At 39.8% G+C, this 26,178-nt stretch overlaps 1 protein-coding gene across 4 annotated transcripts in view; it reads right to left on the bottom strand.

The window, feature by feature from the left end:
• LOC114045696 (formin-like protein 2) overlaps nucleotides 1–26,178 on the bottom strand; it is a 371,038-nt gene that overhangs the window by 43,644 nt on the left and 301,216 nt on the right. For all 4 annotated transcript variants that reach the window (XM_027865802.1, XM_027865804.1, XM_027865803.1 and 1 more), the window contains exon 10: nucleotides 1,374–1,448. In XM_027865802.1, the coding sequence (XP_027721603.1) occupies nucleotides 1,374–1,448 (75 nt within the window). The remainder of the gene's footprint in view (nucleotides 1–1,373; nucleotides 1,449–26,178) is intronic.

Consider the following 26,178-nt stretch of genomic DNA (forward strand, 5'->3'; position numbering starts at 1 on the left):
TAAAGCACCTCAGTAATTTCCACAGATTAACAAAGAAACTCAGTGTATAGTGAGTCCTAGTATCATGTTGCAGAAAGTTTTTTTAAAAGCAGAAGCTCAAAAAAAAAGCGGAAGCACATATGCTGTCAGATTATGTACCTTTCCTAAGCTTCTCTTTTCCTCTCTGATTTTGCAAAGTAATAATAGAGCAAGAACACATGTACACACACATGCAAAAATTGAGGAACTATAAGCAGCAAAAATAAAACAATATTATTCTGGAGGTTAAACATCTGTGATGCATCTTTCCCATATTTTGCTGTTAACAGTACAAACCACAAGAAATTTCACTAAGGCGAATTGGTCCTTTGTCTGATGTCCCATACCCAGGAATGAATGAAGTGGTGACTTTCCGCATGAGCGACCCAGGTGGCTCAGGGGCTGTCATGGGGAGTCAAGCCCAAACAATGTCATCTCTGGTCCAGGAGAGATTCCCCAGAGGAAACCGAGTTAGGTCAGGGAGAATCTGGCAGTCTGGGTCTACTGCTACTCTGAGGCCCTCTACTTCAGAAAATTATGCTCAGTGGTTAACTTACAATGATCAAGACATTAATTAATGTGCCATCCTATTCTTTTACTGCCTGCTGGAGACTTGGATAGTGTTCCATTATATGTTCTTTCATGTGCACCAGCCTGCTAGAAAAACCTGGCAAATGACTGATGCCTGACTGAAACTATTCTGTGTGTATGGAAAAAGGGGTGGGGGGAGAAGGGGAGCAACACAAAGCTGTTTAAATCTTATAGTGCCCTCCAATAAAACTGCAGTCGTTGGATTATTAATAGATGTTTATCAGAAGCTCAAGTTACAAAAATACATTCCCTTAAGCACTTCCATTTGAAATGTTTATCAACATATCCACCTCGTATGCCAATATATTATATCATTCTTCACATCTTGTGGCAACAGGATTTTGATGGTTTATACCGTATACCGTCAGCTTGGCTAGTACCAACCAAAGAATGCAGATGTTGCTAGATGATGCCAGCTCTTGCTATAAGTGCCATGTGATGACAGATGTAGGATCGTGCATGCCTTTGTGGGCAAGGAGCACTGGGCCTGATTTCTCTTTTTCCTAAGTGTGAATCTTCCTCCGATATGCTGCAAAGTTGCTCCTAGAGTCCTTTTTATGATATCATGCAATATATATGATACAGCAAAACATACTCATGCAACAAAGGAAACTGATAAATTAAAATAGACGTTCTGGGGTCTAACAATAACATGCTATACTCTTGTTTCATTATGTTTACTATGAATACATCATCTACATGTTTTCCCAAAATGGAGAAACTTTGTGTAACAATACATTGAATTCACTGCTAAAATAACTTACCATAAAATCTATGTTATTATCTTCATTTCTGAAATGTTCCATCAGCTTCTCAAAGCGTTGTTTTTCTCCACAAACCTGAAAAGACACACATATTTTCACCATGTACGTAAAATCTCTTTCCAGGGAGTTTCAAAATCACATTCAGAAATGATTAGAATTAACAGGCCTTTCCACAAAGTCAGTATTTTTTCTCTTTCTCATAGTGTACAATTCTTCTCTACGTCGCCCTAACTCCCATATCTGAATGTGGGCCAGGTTAAAAGTATCACAAAGCAATATTAGGTTTTCTCTGCATGTTGCTTTGATAGTCTAAAACTCTTTTTCAATCTGTTTTTGTTTCACTGGCAGCCTGTGTGAGCCACCTAATTCTGAAATATGTGCCTAGACCCTAGAAAATTGGTGAAAAAACAAAGAGCAGAAATGTTTGTAAAGTCATTTTTAAAATTCTTGCTTCTCAAAATGCTCAGACTCTTAGGGATGACTCTGAGATGGAGTCTCCCAGGAGGAGTCAATTAGACATATTTGAAAGTATATTAACCCTTTCAGTCCACAGGGACACTGCTGGGCCGGAGAGCAATTAACTAAGTAGTAGGGGCTCGAAATGTGTGAACATAGATAAATAATGGACATACTACAGGGCTGTTGTTTTAAATTTAACTTCTCATGATAGCCATTATGTCAATCAGTCAGCCAATCAACAATTTATTAAACACTATGTGTCAGACTAAACACCAGGGATATAAAAGGAAGGAAAAACAGTCCCTGTCCTCAAGGAGTTTACAATCTAATGAGGGTAACACCACATAAATCAATAGATATAGGTGAGATACAGAGAGTCAATGGCAAGTGATTTCAGAAAAAAGGGTTCTAGCATCTGAGAAGCCCAGGAAAAGCCTCCTGCAGCAGGCAGAGCTCAATCTTGAAAGCAACCGAGGATTCTAAGAGGTAGAGGTGAAAAGGGAAAGGATTTCAGGCAGAGTGGATGTGTCTGAGCCAATGCAAAAGTAAAATATGGGGGTGGAATGTTGAGTTCAAAGAACAGATGAGTGGGAATAGTATGGCTAGATCACAGAGCATGAGGAGGGCAGTAAAGGGTAAGTAGAGTCTACTGAGCACATGAGCACCAAGATGAGAGAGACTAAATGGTTTACACTGCAACCTTATAGAGACCTACTCTAGTCATCAAAGAGCCTCTTTAAAAGTTCAAATGAAATGTAACGGTTCTTTTTTTTGTTGACTTCCTCATCTCTCCTTCTTCTACCCAAATCACATCTCCAAAGGCTAATACTAACAGACACCACTAATAGCTGTTAATATGTCACAGATTTAATCCAAGGGTTTACATCTGTAAAATGAGGGGAACCTCCAACATCCCTTCTTGCTTTAACATAAACCCTATGTAAAACTGATACCCAAACCATAGAAAATTGTCACCTGGTAGAAAAATAAAGGATTCTGGTTGAAGCATCCCATTTTTAAATTCAATTTCTTCAATACTTAGAGGATCTCTGATTTTTTGAGGGTACCCACTCCAGTGATGCAAATTTTGACCCTAACATACATACTCCAGGATATGGCTACGATAGCCAAAACATTCATTATCGGGGCAGCTAGGTGGCGCAGTGCATAGAGCATCCGCCCTGGATTCAGGATGACCTGAGTTCAAATCCGGCCTCAGACACATAACACCTAGTAGCTGTGTGACCCTGGGCAAGTCATTTAACCCGGTTGCCTAGCCAAAAAAAAACCCCAAAAAACACATTCATTATCTATCAGTGCTCTCTCTGCAGGATATTTCCTTTTCAATCTTCCCCAAATCTTGATTTATATAAAACATTGGATCTTTGGGTTTGATGCTACTGGATTATGAACTCAGAATAGAATCTATATTTTTTTAGGGTAGGGACTGCCTTACCCATCTCTGTTTCTCCCTTAGTTGACTGGTATAGTGCACTGAACTCAATAGGAGTTTAATTTACATTTGCTTATTGAAATAATAGTCCTTTGTTGTACAACATGGGACCTATATTTAAAGTCTGTCCCACTTGGTAAGATCTGCCAGAACTAATGGGTCTCCCAGAACCTAGGGTCATCTCCCCAGCCACAATGAAGCATTGTAGCAGGACTTTCAGCAAAGAAAACTCAGGGATATTATGTCTTAAAAAGTCATCCCTGAGGAATTTTTTACTGAACATGAACTCTGCAGTGATACTTCATTGCTATTTATTTAAGCTATGCCAAATTAAAGGAAGTGAAGTTATATCGCTTAGAGAAGGGACAGCCAATATCCAACAGCCAAGTCCCCCAATGGGGGACTTTATAATTACCTTAAAATGTATGAAGGATTTATTACATTGGAGGAGGAGGAACTGCTATTCTCCATCTTTTTTTTTTTTTTTTAAAGGCAATTGGGGTTAAATGATTTGCTCAGGGTCACACACCTAGTAAGTGTCATAAGTGTTTGGTCTGAAGGCAGATTTGAACTCAGGTCCTCCTGACTTCAGGGCCGGTGCTCTATCCACTGTGCCACCTAGCTGCCCCAATCTTTTCTAAGGCTGCAACAATGCTCATATTTCAATAAAGACAAAATTAGCATGAAGATTGTTAGCCATAGGAGTGGGTTACAGAGCAGGTCATAATACAGAGCAAGAATCATAAATCTAGAACTAGAAGGCACATCGGAGACCATCCAGTACCATCCCCTCGACAGAACAATTGCCCTGTTAACACTTAACAATCGACAAATCCATGCATCTAAGTTAGTTTAGGAATGATCTGATATGGATGCATCTATGAGGGATTTCTAGCTCTAAAACTGTCCCACTTTTATCTTTTCCTCAAACAACTATACTTACTCTGCACAACAGTAGTGCCTTTCACTAGATATTAATTGCCACCTATATAACTTGTGACGTTACAACAAACTCTAGTAGCTAAAAAAAGTGGTGTAACATCAGGGCCCGGTTCATGAGGGGTCTGGAAAGGGGGATTGAGATAGAAGAATCCTAGTGTAGAAGACTTTAAAACAGGTTTGTCAAGACTACTCTGCATGGAATCCAACTATCCCTTTCCAGTCTGTGAGGATGTAAGCCATGGACCCAGGTGTCACCAACAGTGCAAGAGGGTCCCGAGACACTCAAATATTCATCTATAACCAACTCTTTCCCCCTAGCTCATCTATGAGCCTCACCTTTACTTGTACTAACCTAGAAACTTAGTGGAATCAATCCATGGGCACAATCCAGAAAACGGTCATATTACTGTAGTGCACATTAACTGGCTCAACCAACCAATCGATCAACAAAAGAGTATTTAGTGTTGACTATGTGCCAGACACTATGCCAGGAACTGGACATAAAGCTTTAAAAATTAAATATAGGCCCAAGCCTCAAGGAGCTTAGTACTCAATCTCTGAAAAAAGCATAATATGTAGAATTATAAGAGCTGAGTTTAAATTCCAGTTCTTCCCTTCCCTACCTTTGTGATTTTCGGGAAGTCACTTTGCCCCAAAATGAGAATTCAGACTAAGTGATATCTAAGGTACCTTTTGGTTCTAATGCCTAAATTTCCATGTTCTTATTTCCTTTTCCTGCCTCAGGCTACACCTTGTACTACAAACATCTTAGGGTCCATGGGGACCTAAGGACCCAGGTTAAAGGATTTATAACTTATTTAGAAGAAAAAATATTTCCTGTATATAAATCATAGACCTTGGAATCAGGAATGGAGAGTTTGAATCCTGGCATAAATATTTACTAGTTGGGAGGTCACAGACAAAGTCACTGAACTTCTCAAAGACTCAATTTTTCCATCTGCAAAATGGGGATAATATCGGTACTCCCTAAATCATAGGCTTGATGGAGCGAAAGCACTTAAAAAGTTTAAAAGTGCTGTATAAATTAGTTATTGAGTCCAATTTCCTCAACTGACACATCATAGGATCACCAATTCATAAGGACCTTAGTTAGCATTCATCTAGTCCAATGTCTCCCTTCCCCCCATTTACTAGATGAAAAAACTGAAGCCCAAAAAAGTCAAATAACTTGCTCAAGGTCACACAAATAGCACATGACTGAGGTGAAATTCAAACCCAGATCCCTGACTCCAAACCCCAAGCTTGTTCTTCTATTCTGTATCCAGTGGCACGCAGCATGTGTTACAGAAATTTTTTCTCACCACCAGATTCTGTGCCCAAAATGCAAACCAAACAGCCCCTCAAATGAAACAAGAAAGGTGCGTGAGGTCGGCATGCAACAGGATTCGTCTGAAGGTAACACGTGCAGAAGCGTGTGGTGACTTTGTCATCAATCCCAGCAAAGAATAAGGAAAAGCACAAAGTCCAAGCCTGAGAGTGTCATTCTGATCTCCCCCCACCCCAAAACAAAAACAAAGCAAAATTTATTATCAGAGGTAACTTCGAAGTAGAAAGTAATGTTTTATGGTCTATAATATATTTGATAACTTCCAGCTTTTTCCATAAACATGCCAGTGATCTGAGCAATTTAAAATGTGAATAGTCCAATAAATAGTTGTGTATTCCAATGTGAGACTGCATGGTCTAATGGAAAAGGCATAGGACTTGGAAGCAGAAGCCATGGATTCAAATACAGACTCTGCCACTTACCATCCATGGCATCCTGGACAAGCCATTTACCCATTTGAATTTCAATGCCATCATCTGTGAAATGAGAGTAATAATATTTGCTCCATCCATCTCACAGCATTGTTGTAAACTGAACAGCAGTTATTACTGTCATCCTCTTCATCACAGGGTGATGGTAAATGGTTGCAAATTTCCCTGGGATGTAATCTGCCTTAACTGGCTTGCAGCGTTAGAGGAAGAAGACCAATTAACTTTTTCGATTAATCCTATGCTATTAGTATAAATCAGATTCATCACCAGCAATGAAATTACTTATGACATTCTAGTCCCCCAAATGTTAAAATGTCAAGTTATTAACCAATTAACACTAGCTAATTTAGGTTAGGTATAAAAATGACTGATTGTTAAATGGATAACTAATCACTTTTGCTTGTGGTCTAATTAAAAGCAAGATATCCAACCGTCTGGGACAGTTTAAGTGTTGTTTTGTCTGCACATCTTTTCCAGGTCAATAACTCTATGAAGCAAGACTTCATTTCAATTGCTTGCTGCTTCTGTTGATTTCAAACTCATGCTCTCTTCTAATGCCAATAATGAACAAATTCCCCAGGGGTGTCATCAAAGGATTCCTTTAGTTTTACTTCAAAGGGTAAGGACATTGGTGTAAGGTAAGGACACTGGTCTCATCTGGATGGTAGATAACATTAATGGTATCAATTATATTTATATAAATATCGTAACAGTTTCCCTTGTTATCTTGTTGGATTCTCACAACAAACCTATCAGATAGGCAGGGACTCAAGCTGTTGTACTAGAAAAGGCATTGGATTTGAAATTAGGAGATGTGAACTCATATCCAATAATTACTAGCTATGGACAAATCAGCTTAGCTTTTTTAAGCTTCTCTTTCCTGGAATATAAAATGGAAATAGTACTTTATAAACACATGTTATGTAAATATGAATCATTATCTCCATTTTACAGATGAAGAAATTAAGGTTCTAAGAGTTTAGGAAACAACTTGTCTAAGGTCACCCTTAAATGACCACTTAAGTCACCAATCACGGATCAAAATTGATACTAGTACAACATAGACCGTAAGTTATAGAGAAGTTGTTGACTTGCACTGATTAACTTGCAGAGGGATTTTCCTCATCATGCATTCCCCAATACCTATGAAATTATTTGTCTAGACCAAAAACAAACAACCCCCTCACACAAAAATTGTCTATATTTCTACCAGTCTTTTTGCTCATTAACTGCAAAATAGTTCATTAAAGCCCTAAATTCCCCTCTCAGGAATGTAATTACTCAAAATAGGTATCACAGGAATTCAAGAGAAACTGACTTAAACTCTAATGCCGAAGTACACTCAATAGAGAAACTAACAAATAATCAAGGGTCCAGTCTAGAAGAGTTCATAAAACATTCCATATGGATAGTCAAAGAAAATGTTGACAAAAGAAAAATAGCAAGCAATTTATAGACTGCTAATCAAATGAAAAACCATCCAACCCCAGGGCAAGTGATACTGGAACAGTTCACACTAGGTAAAGTCAGTAAATCATTGATGCTAGCCTAGTGGAGTGAAGTCAGCATTGAGCAAACCCTTGGCTGTCAATGTTTCTTCATGAACCTCTCATTCTGTCATCAGATGAATCAATGTTAGGAACATGTGTATTATAAGAGGTAGAGAAATGCCTTTAATTTTCCAAAATAAATTGGATTGTTTTAAATAGTCATTAGATTTACAGATGATCGAGATTTTATGAAATGAATCCTCACTGCATGAAACCATGTGTTATCATTTAGGTCTGAACGCAACTCCAGCCTCAGGTGAATGAAAGAATAATGTAATTGACTAGTATCATTATGGCTTTCCACTGTGAAAGGGTTAAAGGGGTCCTAATTAGCTCTCCAAATTGTTTGTCTGTACAAAATCTTATATTGCTGTGCAGTCAATTGTAAGTAAGTAGGCATTGGAGGACTGTGTTTGCTTGTACTCATTCATAAGAACAACCCAGTTTCAAGAACCACCCACCACTTTTCAAGGCAAAGAAGTGTCTTATCAAGGTTCACATTTTTATCCATATTACCTCAGTGTTCATTAGACAAATATATTCTGGAATACTACAGGAAATGGCAAGATACATTTAATGAAGGTTGGTAAGAGACATATCCCACATCAAAAGAAAATAGTATTGGCTCATACAGTTCACATCTGGAACACCACCACCACCACCACCACACTTAAAATAAAGCAGTAATGATTAGAGTGACTCTTTCTATTTTTACAATTGATTAATTTCTTGAAAACTGGTGGAATAAAAAATGTGAATTTTAAGTTGTTTTCAGAATGTGAGAAATATTTGATCAGTGATCCTCACAAGAATTTATTCCAAGGGTCTCCTCAAAGTATATGATATGATTAATAAAACCAGAAAAATATTTCCATTTATTTTATAGATTATTTACATTACAGGTTCCACCACCTCTTCTTATAAGTTTTTAGATTAAAATTTTACTATTGTGCTACTGAACTTGGTCATTTCCACTTTTAATCTTCTTCATCTTTCCCTCATCCCCCCCTACATACAAACCTATTCCATCTAATCATTGCTGTAAATTCCCTATAACAGCTAGGTACTCAGAGAGAGAAACTCACAAGGAAGGCTGGAGGGCACCTTTTTTGCCCAAAAGGACCCTTACAGTGCTGGAGGTCCTCTCAAAAAGCAGAAGACTCCTCTTTTCTGAGGTCAATATATTTGCAAAATTTGAGATCCAGCACAGTGGCGCAGTGTATAATGTTGGCCTTGGCATCAATAAGACCCACGCTGGAATCCTGTCTCATTTACTGTGTGATACTGTGTAAAGCACTTAACCTTTCAGCCTCAGTTTCCTCAATTATAAAATAGGGACAATTATAGAGCACCTATCTCTCAGGATTGCTGTGAGGAAAGAGGAAAGAAGTGTGGAACAGTAGCATAATAATATGTAAAGCTCTTTATAAAACTTAAAATGCAATACAAATACTGACTATTATTGTTATAGAGTTCAAACTCATGCTGTTGGTAGGAGAGATGACCAGAAATCAAATGAGGAGGTGTTAACAGCATACAGTTAATATCCAGCCATTCCAGTGAGGAGAAAGAGTTGAATAATGTGCTCATACCTCCATACAGGCACAGAAATACACCAGAGTACCTCCCAACAGACCCTCACAGAAAAAACACCACACAAACCTGACTCAAGAAAGAAGTTTAACCATGCTGGCTAGGGGTACAGAACACAACTGCCAAACCACTATCTCTTTCACATCTGGTATTCTCATGCTTATAAAGCTGGGAAATTCTGCCCTGCCCAGATAAAAAGACACACTCCCAGGAAAAACAAAATATATTTTCACTTAAAGGAGAACTGAAGTAAAAAGCGAGACTGTTGCCAAAAAGCAACTGAACTATGTTCTCACACATCTGGGGAAAAAATTTCTGAAAAGTCTCCCAAACCATTTTGGATCAACCCAGGGCCCTTACTGAAAAGGAATCGATGCTTTAAAGTGCCGCTAACCCAGAGTCTAAGTTCAGAAGACGAGTCTTCCTACAGCCAAGATGAGTCTGTTTTACAAGGCGCCTTCCACAAAGACTATCATCTTGCTGGCCAGATGTGAAATTGAACAACAGAGTTCAGTGCCCCACCCAGCCCTTCCCTCAAACACATTTCAGGCCCTGTGCTTTCTAGGCCCTTCCCAGTAAACTCTAGTCCTTGGTTTCCCTGAGAATAACAGCAACCAATGGCACCACCAAAATCCCACTGCTGGATTGAAGGCTACCTCTTGTGAGGTGGATTATAAATATGCTGCTGGGTCAGTTATATAAAAATTAAGAGGCCTCTCGCCTACATGCTGCTTCTCTGCTCTGCTCCCCAGACAACTCTCCTGGCACAATACTGTCTTTTTCTCTCTCTTACAACAGGCCCCTGTGATCAGCGGGGCTCCCAGCAGGAAGGCCCTGTTTTAGTGGCCCAGTCTGTTTTGATTGCTTAGGCTGCCATTCCTAGGATATGCCAGAGAACAAAAGTTCAATTTTCTTGTGATGGCCTACTTAAGTAAACAGTTATTTCATATTTAGTCCTAGGTAGAAAAAAAAACCTAATACATCTTTTACCTTTTACTGAGAAAACTAGCAACATGGGGATTACTGACGCCACCACAAACCCATTTAGGGTTGAGAGGAATGGGGAAAGCTTTATGTACCCTGAGGAGTTGTTAGCATTTTTCAACCCAGAGCTTTTCTGCAGTTCTTAGAAAAAATAAATGGCTGGAGTGACTGAAGGGCATCCTTAGGACTTATTGCTGACAATAAAGTCTACTTGTGATTTAAATGCAGGCGTTCTAATCTAAATGAAGCATTTAGAAGCAGAGGCTAAATAACCTTATCTTACTCCAAGGAAGCAAATATTAATGAAAGGTAAACAATGGAGTTTATTCAGCATGCCATTCCCTTTTAGGTCTCATTAAATAGAACATTTGGATCAATCCTGGCACAGTAAACATCCAAGTAAGACAAAGAGGTTGTAAACTACACAATGCCAAACCATCTGATGAAAAGAATCACTCATGCAGATGTTTAAAAATATCCAGATGTTTGGCATCACGAAAGCAAAATACCCCATTCAATTCACATCATTTGCAATAGATATACACTGAGTGCTTATTATGGCAGAGCCCTAGGATCTAGAAGTACATAAGAACTGCAGTAGTTTCTGGTGTCTTAAATGCAGTCTAAATTAGTAGTAAAAACAAAACAAAACAAAAAAAAACCTCTCTGGATATCCAGGCTTAGCTTTTACAATAAGTGGCTATCTCCTGCCTTTTCTCCTAAAGGCAGCCTAGATAATATAGCTGATAGAGGGTTGGGCCTGGAGTCAAGAAGACTTGAGTTCAAATGTGACCTCAGACACTTACAAGCTGTGTGACTGAGAAAATCACTTAACCTCTGTTCGTCTCAGTTTTTTCTACTGTAAAATGAGGATAATAACACCTACGTCCCAGAGTTGGTAGGAGGTTTGAGATAATAATTATAAAGCACATAGCACAGAGCCCAAAACATAGTAGGCATTTAATAAATCCTTCGTTCCTCTCCTCCCTCCCTATAAAATTCCTGGCTGTTGCACGCATTTCTTGTCTGCCTATACAGTGAGACAGAACCCAAATATGCCACACTAAACAAAAGGAATGACCAGAGCCTGGCATGTTAAGACAGAATGTCAAAGTAAGGAAGATGCCTCTTCTAGGTTCTTTCTTTTTCCTCTTGTCGTTTGAATCAACTCACCTGGGTTGGTTCTTTGTCTTTCCAGAGACTGAGATACAGACATATCCTTTGCCTGGAACCCATGGTTCTATGTCTCTTTCCTCTTGTCTCTGGATGTTTCAAGTCAGGCTTTATGCCTTCTCTTACATAAGTTAAAATACACTGAATGATGACTTCTTGCTTTTACCATCATTGGTATAGTTACTTTTTCTCCGAAAACCTGAAAGTCCCCCAAATCAGCTTCAATAGACTGGGACAATATCCTCCTGAGCATAGTTGTATTTTAATTCTTCAGGGGGACTTCTTGATACCAAAAGCATTTAAGATCCAAAGGAGGAATTCGTAGTAGTAGAATAAGAGGCGGCATAGATTAATGAGTGACTAGAGGCACCTGACTTAGGAGTTAGGACAACCTGGGGTCAAGACCCACCTTTAATACAGACTAGTTGGGCGGCCCCAGGCAAGTCAAAACATTTCAGTGCCCCATGGGGCTCTCAGGACAGCACTGGTAGTTAATGTTTCCTCATAGGGAGCTTCCAAGACCAAAAACAAAAACAAAAATAACCAAACTAGAAGTTAACATTCATTGGGGAAAAAATTAATATCACATAGGTAGTCACTGTCTATTCAATAATGCCAGTGTTGCTTTTATCACTGAGGTGTATCATAGTGTTAATTCTCTGATTTAAGAGTCATAGAGAAAAAATTTATAGGATATTAGAACTAAAAAATCTCTTGGAGATCATTTAGTCCAACTGCAACATAGATAAAGAAAATGAGGCCCAGAAAGGTACAGTGATTTGCCCATTGTCACACAGTTTAAGGATAAGAGCCTCAACTCAAACACAAGGCTTCTAACTCTAAATCAAGTGCCATTTTCACTATGCCATGCTACTTCAGGCAAAGACTGGGCTTAATTCTCACTACAAAAGGAAATCTTCCACATGATTACACTAGGCAGGGGAGAAAATCTCTCCCCAGCAAGTAGGAATAATCTATTCTGCTCCTATGTTAGGTGTTCAGGGGCTATGTCTAATCCTTGGTCTTAACCAGCTAATGCAATTATTAACCACATTAAATAATGCTTTTCTTTGTGACTCTGAAAAACATGCAGAAAAATCCTGGAGCTGTATACTCTATTTAGGATCACAATGATCATAAGGCCCACCAATGTCCCTCCAGGAGATTCAGTTCCAAGAAAGAATATGGGAATAATAAGGAGAAGGCTGAGGAGACATTCGGGTCCAGTGACTCAAATTGTCAGGTTCAAAAGCTGGCAGGACCACATAAACAGAGAGAAGAGGAAATATACAACTCCATGATAATTTGCCAAACATAGACAATTCTTGTCTTACATAAGTAGAACATTCCATAGACCTCTATGTATTTTTATGTAATACAAATTTGCCCTCCGATGTGAGGAAGGGAGGGAGGGAGAAAGGTAGGAAATAAGCCACGTGTCCATGGTGGTAGGAGACCCACATGGACACATGGAGGTGAGGGATAGAGTAGTGAGAGCAGGAGGAAGAACATATGGGGGCTAAGGTCAGTTCTGTCGGGGCCTGACCAGACCAAGAAGAAGATGCAAGAGGAAGACATATAGAGACCGGACACTGTGAGGGACTGTCTGATGTTGGCAGCTACCAGGTTGGGCGCTGTGGCAAGAGTAGGGTAAGATCTGGGTATTTTGGAAGTTGAGGCAGGGGCTGTGGTAGGCAGAGTCGTGGTGAACTGGGATGGGCTGGATACGGAGAAGCCCTGAGGCAGTGGGCAGTGCTATGTGAGATAAGCTGGGTGCAAGGAAGTAGCCAGAGCTTGAGCTCCTGAGGCAAGATGGACTGATGAGAATAAACATGGAGAATGTAAAGGGGGTTTTTTCGCTGCAACAAAATTTGCTGTAATTCCCTCAGGAGAGAGGATATGGTGGACTTATGAGGTTGGAGGACGGCGTCCTCTATGCATTTAAGAACCTTTACTGCATATAGACTATCAGAGATTATGTTTATAGGCTCAGGATATTTACGGCAAGCATGGAGGATGGCAAAGAGCTCATTTTTCTGGGTAGAGTCATAGGGGGTTTCTAATACTGTTATTTCCTTGGAGGCCTCATGATAAATAGAGGCCTTATAGTTTTTGTAGCATCAGTGAAAACATTTGAGCCTTAAACAGGTTCTCCCATAACCTTTCGTTGGGGTGGTACTAAGGTTATTTGCTCTAGCATAGGGAGAAGCAGACAGGAGGAATGAGGACTTATCTCGGCCCATTGGGAGCAATGTGCCCAAGACCAATAGGTTCTCTCTCCTGGCTCCTGCCCTGTTGCTCTGGCCTTGCTTTCTTTTCTCTTGCTTATTTTCCTGTTCCCTGTTTCCAGTGTCCTCTGTCTCACTCCCTGAGTCTGTCTCACTCCTAGACTCTTCCTCACTACTGATTTCCGCTTCTTTCACTCTTTTATACACTTCTTTCCCTTGCACCTCCCGATACGGGACCTTAACAAACAACTGTCCCATCCTCCTTCCTTCGCCCTATCGGCTAAGGGTCTCGTCTCTCTTCCCGTGACCAGACCAGCTGATCCACGGGGCCTCTGGCCTATTTCCTCCGCCCCACATTGGGTGCCACTTGTACTGGCCGCGCTCTGACCTTCTGCCGGCCGCACGCCGGTACCCTCTCCTCCTATAAGGAGCACGCTACCAGAATCATAGTCACTTCCGAGTCTTCGGTCCTCAACCGGATAAACACACAGAGACGAGCCATCGGGAGGCGCCAATACCAGAGCTTTTATTCAGAGGCCATCACAGCAAGCCATCATAGCAAACCCAAGCAGCAAGGCCAGAGCAACAGAACAGGAGCCAGGAGAGAGCGCGTGATCTGACCATGCTCGTTCCTAAGTACCTACTTAGCCCCTCCTCCCCAGCCCGCTTACTAGCCAATGATTGTAGGGTCAGATACCGGTTTAGCACACCAAGGGGGAGGGAGTGACGTAGGAGGCTAGGACCGGATACAGGGAGGAGGCATCTGGGATTAGCGCATAGACAGAGTGCGTGACCTAGGAAGTCAGACTCAGACACTGGGAGGAGGGGTCTGGGTCAGTGCTGCACAAAGGGACCCAGGAAGTCAGGAAGGTCACAAGAGGCGTCTGGGGATGACGTTGCATATAGGGAGGGGACTAAGCAAAGGGAACTCAGTCCTCTGCTGTCCCACTCCCACGTGGCACTGCCCCTTGCCTCAGGAGCTCAAGCTCTGGCTACTTCCTTGCACCCAGCTTATCTCACATAGCACTGCCCACTGCCTCAGGGCTTCTCCGTATCCAGCCCATCCCAGTTCACCACGACTCTGCCTACCACAGCCCCTGCCTCGACTTCCAAAATACCCAGATCTTACCCTACTCTTGCCACAGCGCCCAACCTGGTAGCTGTCAACATCAGACAGTCCCTCACAGGACACAGACACAGAAAGGAGAGGACAGGCCATGCAGGGGCCAGAGGCAGACAGGTGGTACCCGAGTGCAGATGGATGAAAGACAGGTGGGCAGAGCAGGGCAAAGGTCTGCACTCTTGGCGCCAGAGGTATTAAGCCAAGCCCTTAATCCAGAGGCACTGGTGGTGGTCTCTCCATGCATCTGCTCTACTTTCACTTGGTGTTTGTTGGTTTTTTTTTTTTGAGGGGGGTGTTCTTTTTAGGGGGGTATGGGATGGGAGGCTGCAGAGTGCCAAGCCAACGGGCAGGAATGGAGAGGGAGAGAGTACAGTACTGTATTGTAAAGTCAAGATAGGTATTTTTGGGGAATGTGAATTTCTTTCAAAATTCTTTATACAAATTCCCATTTGTATAATGTGAATTTACGTAAAGTGAGAATTGTCTGTACACTAAAACATAAACCCTGGGTATCTACCAAAGAGAATACATTTATTAGTTATAGTGGAAAACACTCTGATGTGTTAGATTCTGTTACAGTTAAGCAGGGTGTCAATGAATCTAGATGCCTCTTAAGCTACAACAGAAACTGCCAGGAGACTGATAGGAAAGGAGTCTTCGCAGCAGCAGCAGCCAAAATCCAACTGTCAAAATCCAATAGAGCTTAACACTCAAATTACACCGGCCATTTCCACTCTCTGAGGGAAAAGGCTGTCAGCTCAGCTTCAGAATGATAGGTGACTGGCAGTAATTAAGAGCTGCTGCACCACTTTTTTCTGTGGACTGTGTTGGAGCAAGTCACTGGGAATGAAAACATTACCGTGTATCTTTAACAGGGTGGAATATAAAAGGAGGGAGCCTAGAGTGAGCTACATTCACTCCTCTTAGTATGTGTGAGCAGGCACGTATAGGAATGGAGAAAAGAATAAAGAACAAAAGAATGAAGAATAGCATTTTGGCCGAAGTTGGCAGGATGGAGTTTGGGATCTATCACATGAGTGTGGACATGAAAAATCTAAATATTGAATATAGAAGCTCAGTGTTCCAAATGCTGGATAAACTAGGTTTGCTCCTACATAAACGTGGATTTGCTAGCCACCAAACATCTGGCAGGGAGTTTGGCTCCTGTATTTTCAATTTATTTTCTTATCCTGTCTACAAATGCAGCAAATTTGAGGGGAAGAAAGAGGAATGCGCTTTAAAGGGAAATAAATAAAAGAAAGGCATTTGGGAAAACAGCTTGATTTGGAGGCAATATGTTGCAGTAGAAAAAGTGCTGGATTTGGAATCAGGGGACCTGGGTTCATATCCCAGCTTTATCACCTACTATCTGTGTGGCCTTGGATAACTCACTTAACACAGCCAAATGATGTAGTAACTAGAATACTGTATTTGGGATTAGGAAGGTCTAAACTCAAATCCTGCTTCAGACAATTATTAGGAATGTGACCTTAAGCAAGTCACAACCTCTGTTGGCCTCAGTTTCCTCATCTGTATTATGGAGATAACGATAGAACCTACTTCTCAGAGTTGTTGAAAGGATAAAACTAGATAATATTTGTTTGTTTGTTTGTTTTTTGTGTTTTGCTAGGCAATGGGGTTAAGTGACTTGCTCGAGGTCATGCAGCTAGTAAGTGTTATGTGTATGAGGCCGGATTTGAACTCAGGTCCTCCTGACTCCAGGGCCAGAGATAATATTTGTAAAGTGCTTTGCAAATCTCAAAGCATTATGTAAAGACTAGCTATTATTATTACTTAACCTCATTGGGCCATGGTTTCCTCATCTATAAAATGAAAAGGCTGGACAAGATTACCTATAAGGTCCCTTTTTTCTATGATTTAATGATCATATTTGATTAAGAGGTGCTAAAAAGTCTACCCTCATTTACACCTGCAACTCATACACCCTCCTTGCTGCCTACCCACATAATTACTACCTTCATTCAGGCCCTCATCCTCAATTACTGCAACAGTCTCCCAATGAGTTCCCTACTTCAAGTTTCTAACCACCTCAGTCCATGCTCCACATTACCACCAAAACAACTTCCCTTAAGCACAGACTCTACTACTCAACTAAGTCCAGAGGCTTCCTGTTACCTCTAGAATCAAATATAACTCCTATGGATAGCTTTTAAAGTTCTATACAACCTCACCGCACACCCTAAAAAGCAGCCAAACTGGTTTTCTCTGGGTTCCCCACACATGATATTTCATCTCCCACCTTCATGCCTTTCCACTGGCCATCCCTCATGCCTGGTATCACTTTACCTACTCCTCAGAGAGCACTTCTCTCTTCCTCTAAAATTCAGATCAAACTTCATCTTCTGCATAAAGCCTTCCCCAATTCTCAACACCACTAGTGCACTCCTTCCCTTTTAACTGCTTTGCATTTCACATTTAACTGCTTTGCATATTATTTGTATTTACTTGCTTTATCTTATACATCTTTATATCTGTGCTTGTTGTCTTCACAGCGAAATGTTAAGCCCCTTGCTCCTTGAGTTTGTTCCATTTTTTTTTCTTTGGGGTGAGACAATTAGGGTTAAGTGCCTTGCCCAGAGTCACACAGCTAGTGAGTGTTATATGTCTGAGGCTGGATTTGAACTCAGGTCCTCCTGACTCCAGGGCCGGTGCTCTATCAGCTGTGCCACCTTACTGCTCCGTTTGTTCCATTTTTTGTACTTGTATCCTTAGTGCCTAACACAGTGCACGGTACTTAGCTTAAATGTTCTCTGACTGATCACTCTTGACGATTTCAAGTCTCCTACTTGTCCTCTCTTCCCTCTTCCAATCCATTCTCCACGTAGCCGTGAAATTGATATTCCAAACTGATATATATTGATATTGATTAAATGATGCCATACCCCTTCCCTTCAAAATCATCAGTGATTCCTTATTGCCTCTAACATGAAATACAAAAGCCTTAGTCTGTCATTTATGATTTCCTATAGTCTAGCCTCCAGCTCAGACCTATTCAGTCTTATCTCCCATTCCTCCCCTTGTCACACTCTTCATTCCAGTCAAACTGCTGCCCCTCAGACACAATATTCTAGCTCTGGCTCTCTTGCTGGTGCTTAAGTGTTCTCCTCTGTCCATAATATACTCCTCCTGCATCTCCAACTCAGAGAATCCTTAGTTCCTTTCAAGGCCCAGCTCAAGTATCACCTTCTACCAGATAGCTTTCTTGATCCTCTCAGTTTTGAACACCCTCTGCCTCTTGAAATTGCTTGGTACTCTATTGTACCCTTTCATATTTATTTATCTGTGTATCTATCTGTTGTATTCTACTAGTAGAATATAAGCTCTAGGAGGGTAAGGACTGCTTCATTTTTATCTTTGAATCTGCAGTACCTAGCCCAGTACACAGCACCTAGTAGTTACTTAATAAGTCTTTGCTGAACTGAATTTAAAATGAACAACTTTGAACTAGGAACTAAAATAATCATTACTGTTTGATGAAATGAGCTTTGGCAATAATACTTTGGCAATCATAAGGCACCTATAGCCTTAGATCTGAGATTTTTTTTTTCTATATCCTTCAGTTAGTTGATGTGCAAACAGATAAAATGATGACTGCCTTTCTTCAAGTTAACTATTTATACAAAAATACATACCTATATGTACAGTCATAAGTGTATAAAGAACCAAAATTTGCCTTCTTATGGTTTAGGATCATAAATTTAGAAATGGAAGGGATCTCAGAAGCCATTTATTCCAACTTCCTCATTTTACAGTAGAGGAAACTGAAGTCCAGGGAGGTTAAGTGACTTGCTCAAGGACACAAAGGTAATAAACAATAGAGGTAGAATCTGAACCCAGGCCCTTTGAGTCAACTCTTTCTTCAGTCTAGTTGGCTGATTATTAATGGAGAACACACCAATGGAGGGCTTATGTACTATAGTAGTTGAAGCCCAGTTCTTGAAGGTTCCATTTAAAAACCTGAGAGTAATAATCATCCCTCTAGGGACCCAAATTTCCAGCAAGATACAGAGAGGGTGCCATATTGTTTTCCCACATTCAACAATAAACTTGTCAAAAGCAAAGACGACATATATTGTTCATTTTTTCAAACTCTCAGCATGCATTACAGTGATCTTCTTATGGGGCCCCAATAAGTTTGGTAACTGAGAAGTTAAAAAATATTCAGATTTTTTTTTATCTGGAAAAGAAAGGGTTAGATGATTAAATAAGTATCTTCAGTGAAGGCATATTGTACAAAAGATACTAAATATATATAGAAAGAATAAGGGGAAATGTCTCTTCTACACCTGAAAGGAAAACCTAACCATTTGAACTTGGTATACACTTGAATGTAGGAAGCTAGGAGCCCCTCCCACCCCCAATAAACTTATTTAGTGGAATAAATATCTTTCTGGAACAGTTAACTTCAAACCTGTGCTTGAGTCAAGAGATTAGATTAGCAGACTTCTAACTAGACCTTCCAATACTGTGAATCTCTTATTTCTTGACCTACTTGTTGACCATCAATAGTCGTCATTTTCACCCCATGTAAAACTTCTTAACCAGACTGAGAAAGCAGATTAAGAATACTACATGATGCAAATCAGTCTCTGTCTCCCAAAGTACATCTCCTATTCTACATAGCATCCTTTGTGGATCAGGCAAAGAAGAGTAAAGAGCGAGTTCTTCCAAAATAAGATGCAGAAACCAAGTGGATGTCAACACAGGTCTTCAACACTGACTGCTGAAAATATGAAGAGGTCTTAAAACCTGGGAAAGCTAGTCAGAGTATTAAAATGTACATATTTATATTTTGGTTTTTTTTTTTAATCTTGATAATGGCATTGCCATGGTTATTACTATTTTTTTTTCTCAGCTCCATCCCACTGCAGAGTGCTTTACATTGTCCCCATGTGCCTTATAATCTTTAAAATACATCTAAATGTCAAAGACAACAGCTTCTTGAAAGACAATTTCTAATCTGAGGCCCAATGCCACTTCTCTGTTTCAGATTTTCTGGGGCTTACAGAAAAAAACATTCAGCTTTTTCTTTTCATTCTCATCAGCATTTTTCCTTTTCCTTTGTCATCTCTTAAGGATATGAAAGGGAACAACAGACACCAGATAAAAGGAACATTCTTCTGGTCCCTTATTTTGCAGTTGGCAAAAAGCTACGGTTTTAAAGCGATCCTTTTCATACATACAGAAATAAAACAGGATGACAAAGGAAGCACCTTCTCCTGGAAAAACAGTGGCTGCTGTGAACAAGACAGAGAATGGAACTCTTTCTTTGCAATATAAAATTTCACACAGGCTTGAGGGCAGAGGGAGGGATATAATTAAAGCAGAGTTGCAAAGCAAAGCAACCCCACAGATGCGAATCGTGATAACATGATCATTTAATCTATTCCTAAAAAATATTTTTGCCAGGCACCATTATCCTTTTGTGTCTTGAACATATCTATTTTTTTTCCACATCAAAGAAGGCCCTGAAGATTATTAAAAGTGAAAGAATATAGCAGCTGATGGAGCAGAATACAATCAGTAGAGGAAGGAGAACCAAAGGTATTTTGCATATTTATGGCAAAATTACTATTATAAATATAAAACACCATATATCTGTGCCCTCATCTGTCGAAGTATTCTCACTTTATGCCCATCTAACAACTAATGGCCGCAACAAAATTTACTTTAGTTCATGGTTGGCAGAAACAATTAACTTAAAATGACCAATGCTATAAGAAGTTTGGAGGTACACTTCCTATCAGTTTCCCTCATAGTCTTGATGCCACACAGCTATGGCATTAGGGCCGCCTGCAACTGTATCAGACTGACTTTCTCCTTATTCATCAGAAGGGTGGGAAAATCCAAGTCATGCAATAAGTTAGTAAACCTTTTTTTTCTTTAAATCTGTGCCCAGCTATCCTGAGGTAGCTGTCTTTCCTTGGGCTTTTGGCCATATTACTGATTACCCAGCAGCCATAAAGGTGGCCTGTTTTTCTAGCTTTTTAAAGCAGAGCTACAACACTCCTAGGTAAAGTTGGGGATCCTGGAGTTCATGTGAATAAGTAGATGCCTATCCTGCTCTTCCTCTTCCCAACTCAATGCTGTCTCTCCTTACTGGTTTTATGTTTACGGTTCCTAGGCAGATCATTTACCAATTTTTCACTATGGCTTAAGTATGTACACCAGCTATTCATCTCAATTTTTCTATGTAATATCACCTGTATCCAAGCACAAAAGTGATTTTTTGACAACGATGATGATGATGATGATGATGATAATGATGATGATGATGATGATGAAAGAAGCTAGATTATCACAAATGGGTGAAGCAGCCATGATGTAGTACATAGAGAGCTGACCTAGAAATCAAGAAGCACTAGTTTCAAGTATTAGCTCTGACACTTTTCATCGGCCAACTCCAAGCCTGGAATGCACTCCTTCCTCTTCACCTCTGTCTTACAGAGTCCCCTTCTTCAAGGTGCAATTCAAAAACCAGCTAAGATAAGCAGAAACTGAAAATAACAGCTAAAATGAAGCTCTAAAATTTATAAGATTCTATAACTTACTGCCCCAGTAGTATATATTGGTGTCCTTTGATTTGCATAGTAAATATGTAACTAGGTAAAAGATGCAATTCAAATGCCACTGCCTACTTAAAGCTTTTCCTGCTCCCTCAACTGCTAGTATCCACCTTCCACAACTACTTTGGTTTTTTTTTCCACTACTGTGTATTTATTTAGATGTATTCTTTTCCCTTTTCTGTGTGTGTGTGTGTGCGTGCACTTGCGTGGGTGTGTGCACGCATGTGTGAATACACACTTTACTTTTTTGGGGGGGGGGCTAGGCAATGGGGTTAAGTGACTTGCCCAGGGTCACACAGCTAGTAAGTGTCAAGTATTTGGTCTGAGGCCAGATCTGAACTCAGGTCCTCCTAAATCCAGGGCCGGTACTCTATCCACCGTGCCACCTAGCTGCCCCTAAAATCTGAATGATTAATAAAATTCCGGCCAAATCACCTAGCTGCCTGTACACTTGACTTCTCCATTAGAATGTCAGCTCCTAGAGAGGAGGGATTCATTCTTCACATTTGAATCCACAGCACTCAGAAGTGTATCTGGCACACAGTAGGCACTTAATAAATGCTTGTTAAAGGATGTATTTAACAAAGACTACGGACTCTAGGCAATTCAGTTAACCTCTTACTATCTTAGGCAGCTCTCTAAAACTAAAGACTAGCTGTTGAGCTGTATAAATAGAGCGAGTTTTCTCATCAGTAATTTCTGATGACCATGAAATCACAGATCAAAAATATTTAAAAAGTCATGAAAGGTGACACTTACAAACTCTAGATAAATGACCTCATATCACCCTTTTTTTGGTCATTGCTTGTTTTGTTGCTGCTAGTATGAGGGCCAGATATCAGATGTGTGTAATAAATACCTCAATGGAACAACCTTCCGGAACAGCTATCATATATTTCAGGCTTTCCTATGGCAAGTTTGCCAAAAGAATTCACCCTTTGGGGGCCTGTGAGTGGTGTATTTTGAGAAATGTCACAAGGAGCCTTGCTCTAGAGCTGAAGGGATAAAGCACAATGGAGCCCTCTATTCCTATTTACCTCTGCCCTTGGCACTCCCTTCCATGGAGTTGTCTATTATTGTTTAGAAAAAAACTATGAATAGTCCAATTCAGACTCTACACTGTGTGATTAAATCATATAAGGTGCATTACTATACAAAGCAAATATAAATTTATCATCTCAATCACTGAAGCTATTTCCTAGTTCTTAAATACAATGGCAAAGGGCAGAAAATCCTATCTTCTGTTCTGTCTTACATGAATAACAAACTAATTCCCTTCATGGACTTGCATACCTATAGGTATATTATCTATGAGTTTTGCTTGATGGTACCTAAAAAAAGTGAAGTCTTGCTTTTTTAATGAAATAGATTCATTTAAAAACATGCAAACAGTCAAATTTTAATTTTCCTCACTACTGAAATAGTAAGAGAAATCTCACAGAGATCTTAATTAAAATCAAATGCTATGTTTGCTTAGTGATTACTTTTTGAAATGTGAGGGAGTTATCTTAACAGTTAAATTCAAAAGCTTCTAAGGATAAGGAGAAACTAGACAAAAGGTTTGGGGATTGAGGAAAAGGTGAAGGAAGAGAGAATAGAGATTAGAAGAAGTATAGTGATTCTGGCCAGATCTAAACAACAAGGGAAAAATGAGATCGCAATCAATAAAAGCTTTCTTAGGAGCTACCTTAACACCACCCAAGTGGTAGGCCTGGTATTTAATAATCCACAGTAAACCAGTCTAATCAGATCCAAATTGGTGGCAGTCATAAGGATGCACATTTTTCTCTTAAAAAGAGAAATGCACCTATAAACAGGTCTATGGTGTGGTTTTGAGAATGTGAATCCCTAAATTATAGAAATTCTATAAAAGCATGTGAAAATCATTCTTCATGCTCCTCCTATTTAAAGTCATGCATGACACTGAAGCAGCTGGCAGGACCGTTCTGTGCCAGACGTAATCCTTCTATCCTGAAACATTAGAGATGCTGGAACCAAACTACAATGTCTGCTGCCTCTCCTGCCCAATTTGACCTATTGTAAATAAAATCTTACAGGCTTCTGAAATTCAGTTAAGAAAGTGTAGCACAAGTGGCTTCTGATGCCCAACTGGCAAACCATGTAGGAATTCCCAAGGAAATCTTCTATCTATGGAAAGGAGAAGTAGTGGCCCCTTGTGAGAGCTACCATGACTGGCAAGGAAAACTGTGCCCTTGGGAGATATTTCAAAAGTTTTTCACTGTTTCTGACACTATTTCACTGACAGATCAAAAGGAGGAGAGAGGGAGGTAGGCCTTTAAAAACCAAACCTTGTCAGATGTTAGCATTCTGGAACTGAAGGAGTACAGTGAATTGTACTGCATCCTAATCAATTCCAGGTGCTTCCCCAAGAAATCTGGACAATCTGATGACCTGGAGTTTCCTGGTCATCTGGTTTACTGGTGTCACAGGAGGCAATTTGGTGTCAAGGCTTCCTCAAGCTCCAAATGATTTTTCCTCATTTTGGTTCTCCCCTTCCCCACCCAGACTATAGGAAAAATAGGAAAAGACAAGATGAGGTTTTTCCACACACAAAAGGAAGAGACTAGGATAGGCTAAATGAGGCATGGGTAAAAAAGAAACATAGCACTGGGGCTTTTAGGTACCTAAAGGAACTTAAAAGCTCTGACTAAGGCAAGTTCTCTGTAAAATGTGGATTTAGTACAAAGGCCAAACTTAAGGACTAGAAGGCAATGTGTGGCCTTAAGGCAGCAGGTTCCCCACCCCTGGACTAAGTGATGTCACTACTTCATGCTGAGGTTGTTTTAGAGAGAAGCGGGGGTGATCATGACTATAATCCCAGACCAGACCACACTCACGTTTGGCCTAACAGGTGACAATCCAAGAGCTAAATGAAAGACAGGATGGAAGGTTTAGGGTTTATTTGCACAAAGATATGGACAGCCAGTGAAAACTATTTAGGAGAAAGAATGGTGGTGACAACTTAAAAGTTAAAATTTTATGCATAATTTGTCAATTTTGTAAAAAAATCTCTTTTCACTAAGAGGTACTGTTTATCTTTCTAAGTTAATATACACTTTTGCTCTTTCCCAGACTATCTAAGATAAATCTTGACAGTGGAACTTAAAAGACGACACTTTCTTATATAGTGTGAGCTGAATGTTGGTTTTTTTTTCCCTACAAAAATAACTGTTTGAAAGGGAAAATATAAGACTGTGGGGCAAGGCTGATGTGTTCCCTGGTGGTAAGTGTATGTGTGTTTTTTCTTTTAAACGCTGTGATGGCTGAAGGCACCCTAGTCACACACAGGAGGAACTGAAACCAAGAGAGGAGACTGCCACATAGATGGGATTGTGATTGAGGAGCAGTGCTGCTATAAATCCATCACTAAAATCTTTATATGTCAATCCACAAGATCAGCTCCACATATTTAGAGCCAAATGCCCTAAAACTTCAGCACTGAAAACTAACTCAACACTGATCTTATCCCAATACTGAGAACAGCTTCATCAAATAGAAGAGAGGAAGCTACACAAATAAGTAGCTAGATAGGAATGAAGGAGAGGTAGTGGTGGTGATACGGGAGAGAAACTAGGCCTCTCTATTCTGAGTGCAGGAACTAAAAGACTAAAGATCTGTAAAAAACAAACAATAAAACCCAACCACATAACAATGTGTAACAAATTAGAGATAGTGACAAGATTCAGTAAAAAAAATTAGTCTTGGTCTCATCTTTTCAACAATAAACATTCATTAGAATGGGCGTTACAAGTGTTATGAACTCACTTGACAAATAAATTGTCTTGTATAAATACCGGGTGTCCCAAAAGTCTTCATGCAGTTTTCAGCTTTAATAACTTCAGAAGTATAAGGGCTACAAGCTTACAAAAAAAAAAAAAAAAGGCCAGCGATTTTAAAAAGTTTAATTGTTTAAATTTATTTTATACTTATTATGTTTTCTGAATTTTGAAGAATAAATTTTTAGTTTTAACAAGATGGAACACTCTATCGCTACCCATTGTTTGTTTCTGAATGACACTGTCTCAGACCAATGGATCGACAGAAGAAGACCTCTTGCTTGGCCACCGTAGTCTTGATATATCTCCATTAGACTTTTACTTGCATGTGGGGCAACATCAAAAGTGTCACATTCTCATCTAAATTTTGTTCTTCGGATAATTTCAAGGCTAGAATTACAAATGCAAATCCTTTCAGTCCTTGAGCAGCCACTGGTGAAAATTTTTACAAAGTTTGAAAATTGACAAGAGCAATATACAGTACAAGACAGTCATTATGTTATATTGTAATAATCCTACCAATATTTTAAAATTTCATAGGTTTAAAATGTTGTTTTTTGAAGTATGTAGCATTTATGCTTCTGAAGTTAATAAAGTTTAAAACTAAACTAAGACTTTTGGGACAGCCTGGATATGCCAGGCCAGATCAGGTGATCCCTAAGTCTCGAGAGACGCCTCTGTAGCATGCAATGTTTATTGCAAGTTTTCCATCTAAATCCATGTAATTAAATTTCATTTACCATAGTGTACATTATTTCATTATATGTATAAACCAGGGTATACTAAGGCTTAGCAAGCATGCCAATGGACACTGTTTTGGAAGCACTCTCTGTTATTAAATAGAAAATTGCTACAGATAGAGTAAAAAACTCTTGTTTCAGTAAGACTCTCTCAAACAACATTTTGACTTAGAATACTAAACACCTACATGAGGACGACACAGTCTGGTAAGAAGACAATCTCTGTAAGGACTGGAAGATGCCTCCCTTAATGTTCCATTTTGAAACAATTAGTGGTGGGTCAAATTAGACATGAATGATTGGTTTGTTGGCTCTGCTAAGAGAAATGCTGAAATAATTGCTAGATGCTTATTTAAGATCCAGAGTCTTTAATTTCCTTTGAGCATCTGGTACCAAA

The sequence above is a fragment of the Vombatus ursinus genome, unplaced genomic scaffold (assembly GCF_900497805.2).
Source record: "Vombatus ursinus unplaced genomic scaffold, bare-nosed wombat genome assembly UNPS02014779.1, whole genome shotgun sequence".
In the NCBI taxonomy this organism is placed as follows: Eukaryota; Metazoa; Chordata; class Mammalia; order Diprotodontia; family Vombatidae; genus Vombatus; species Vombatus ursinus.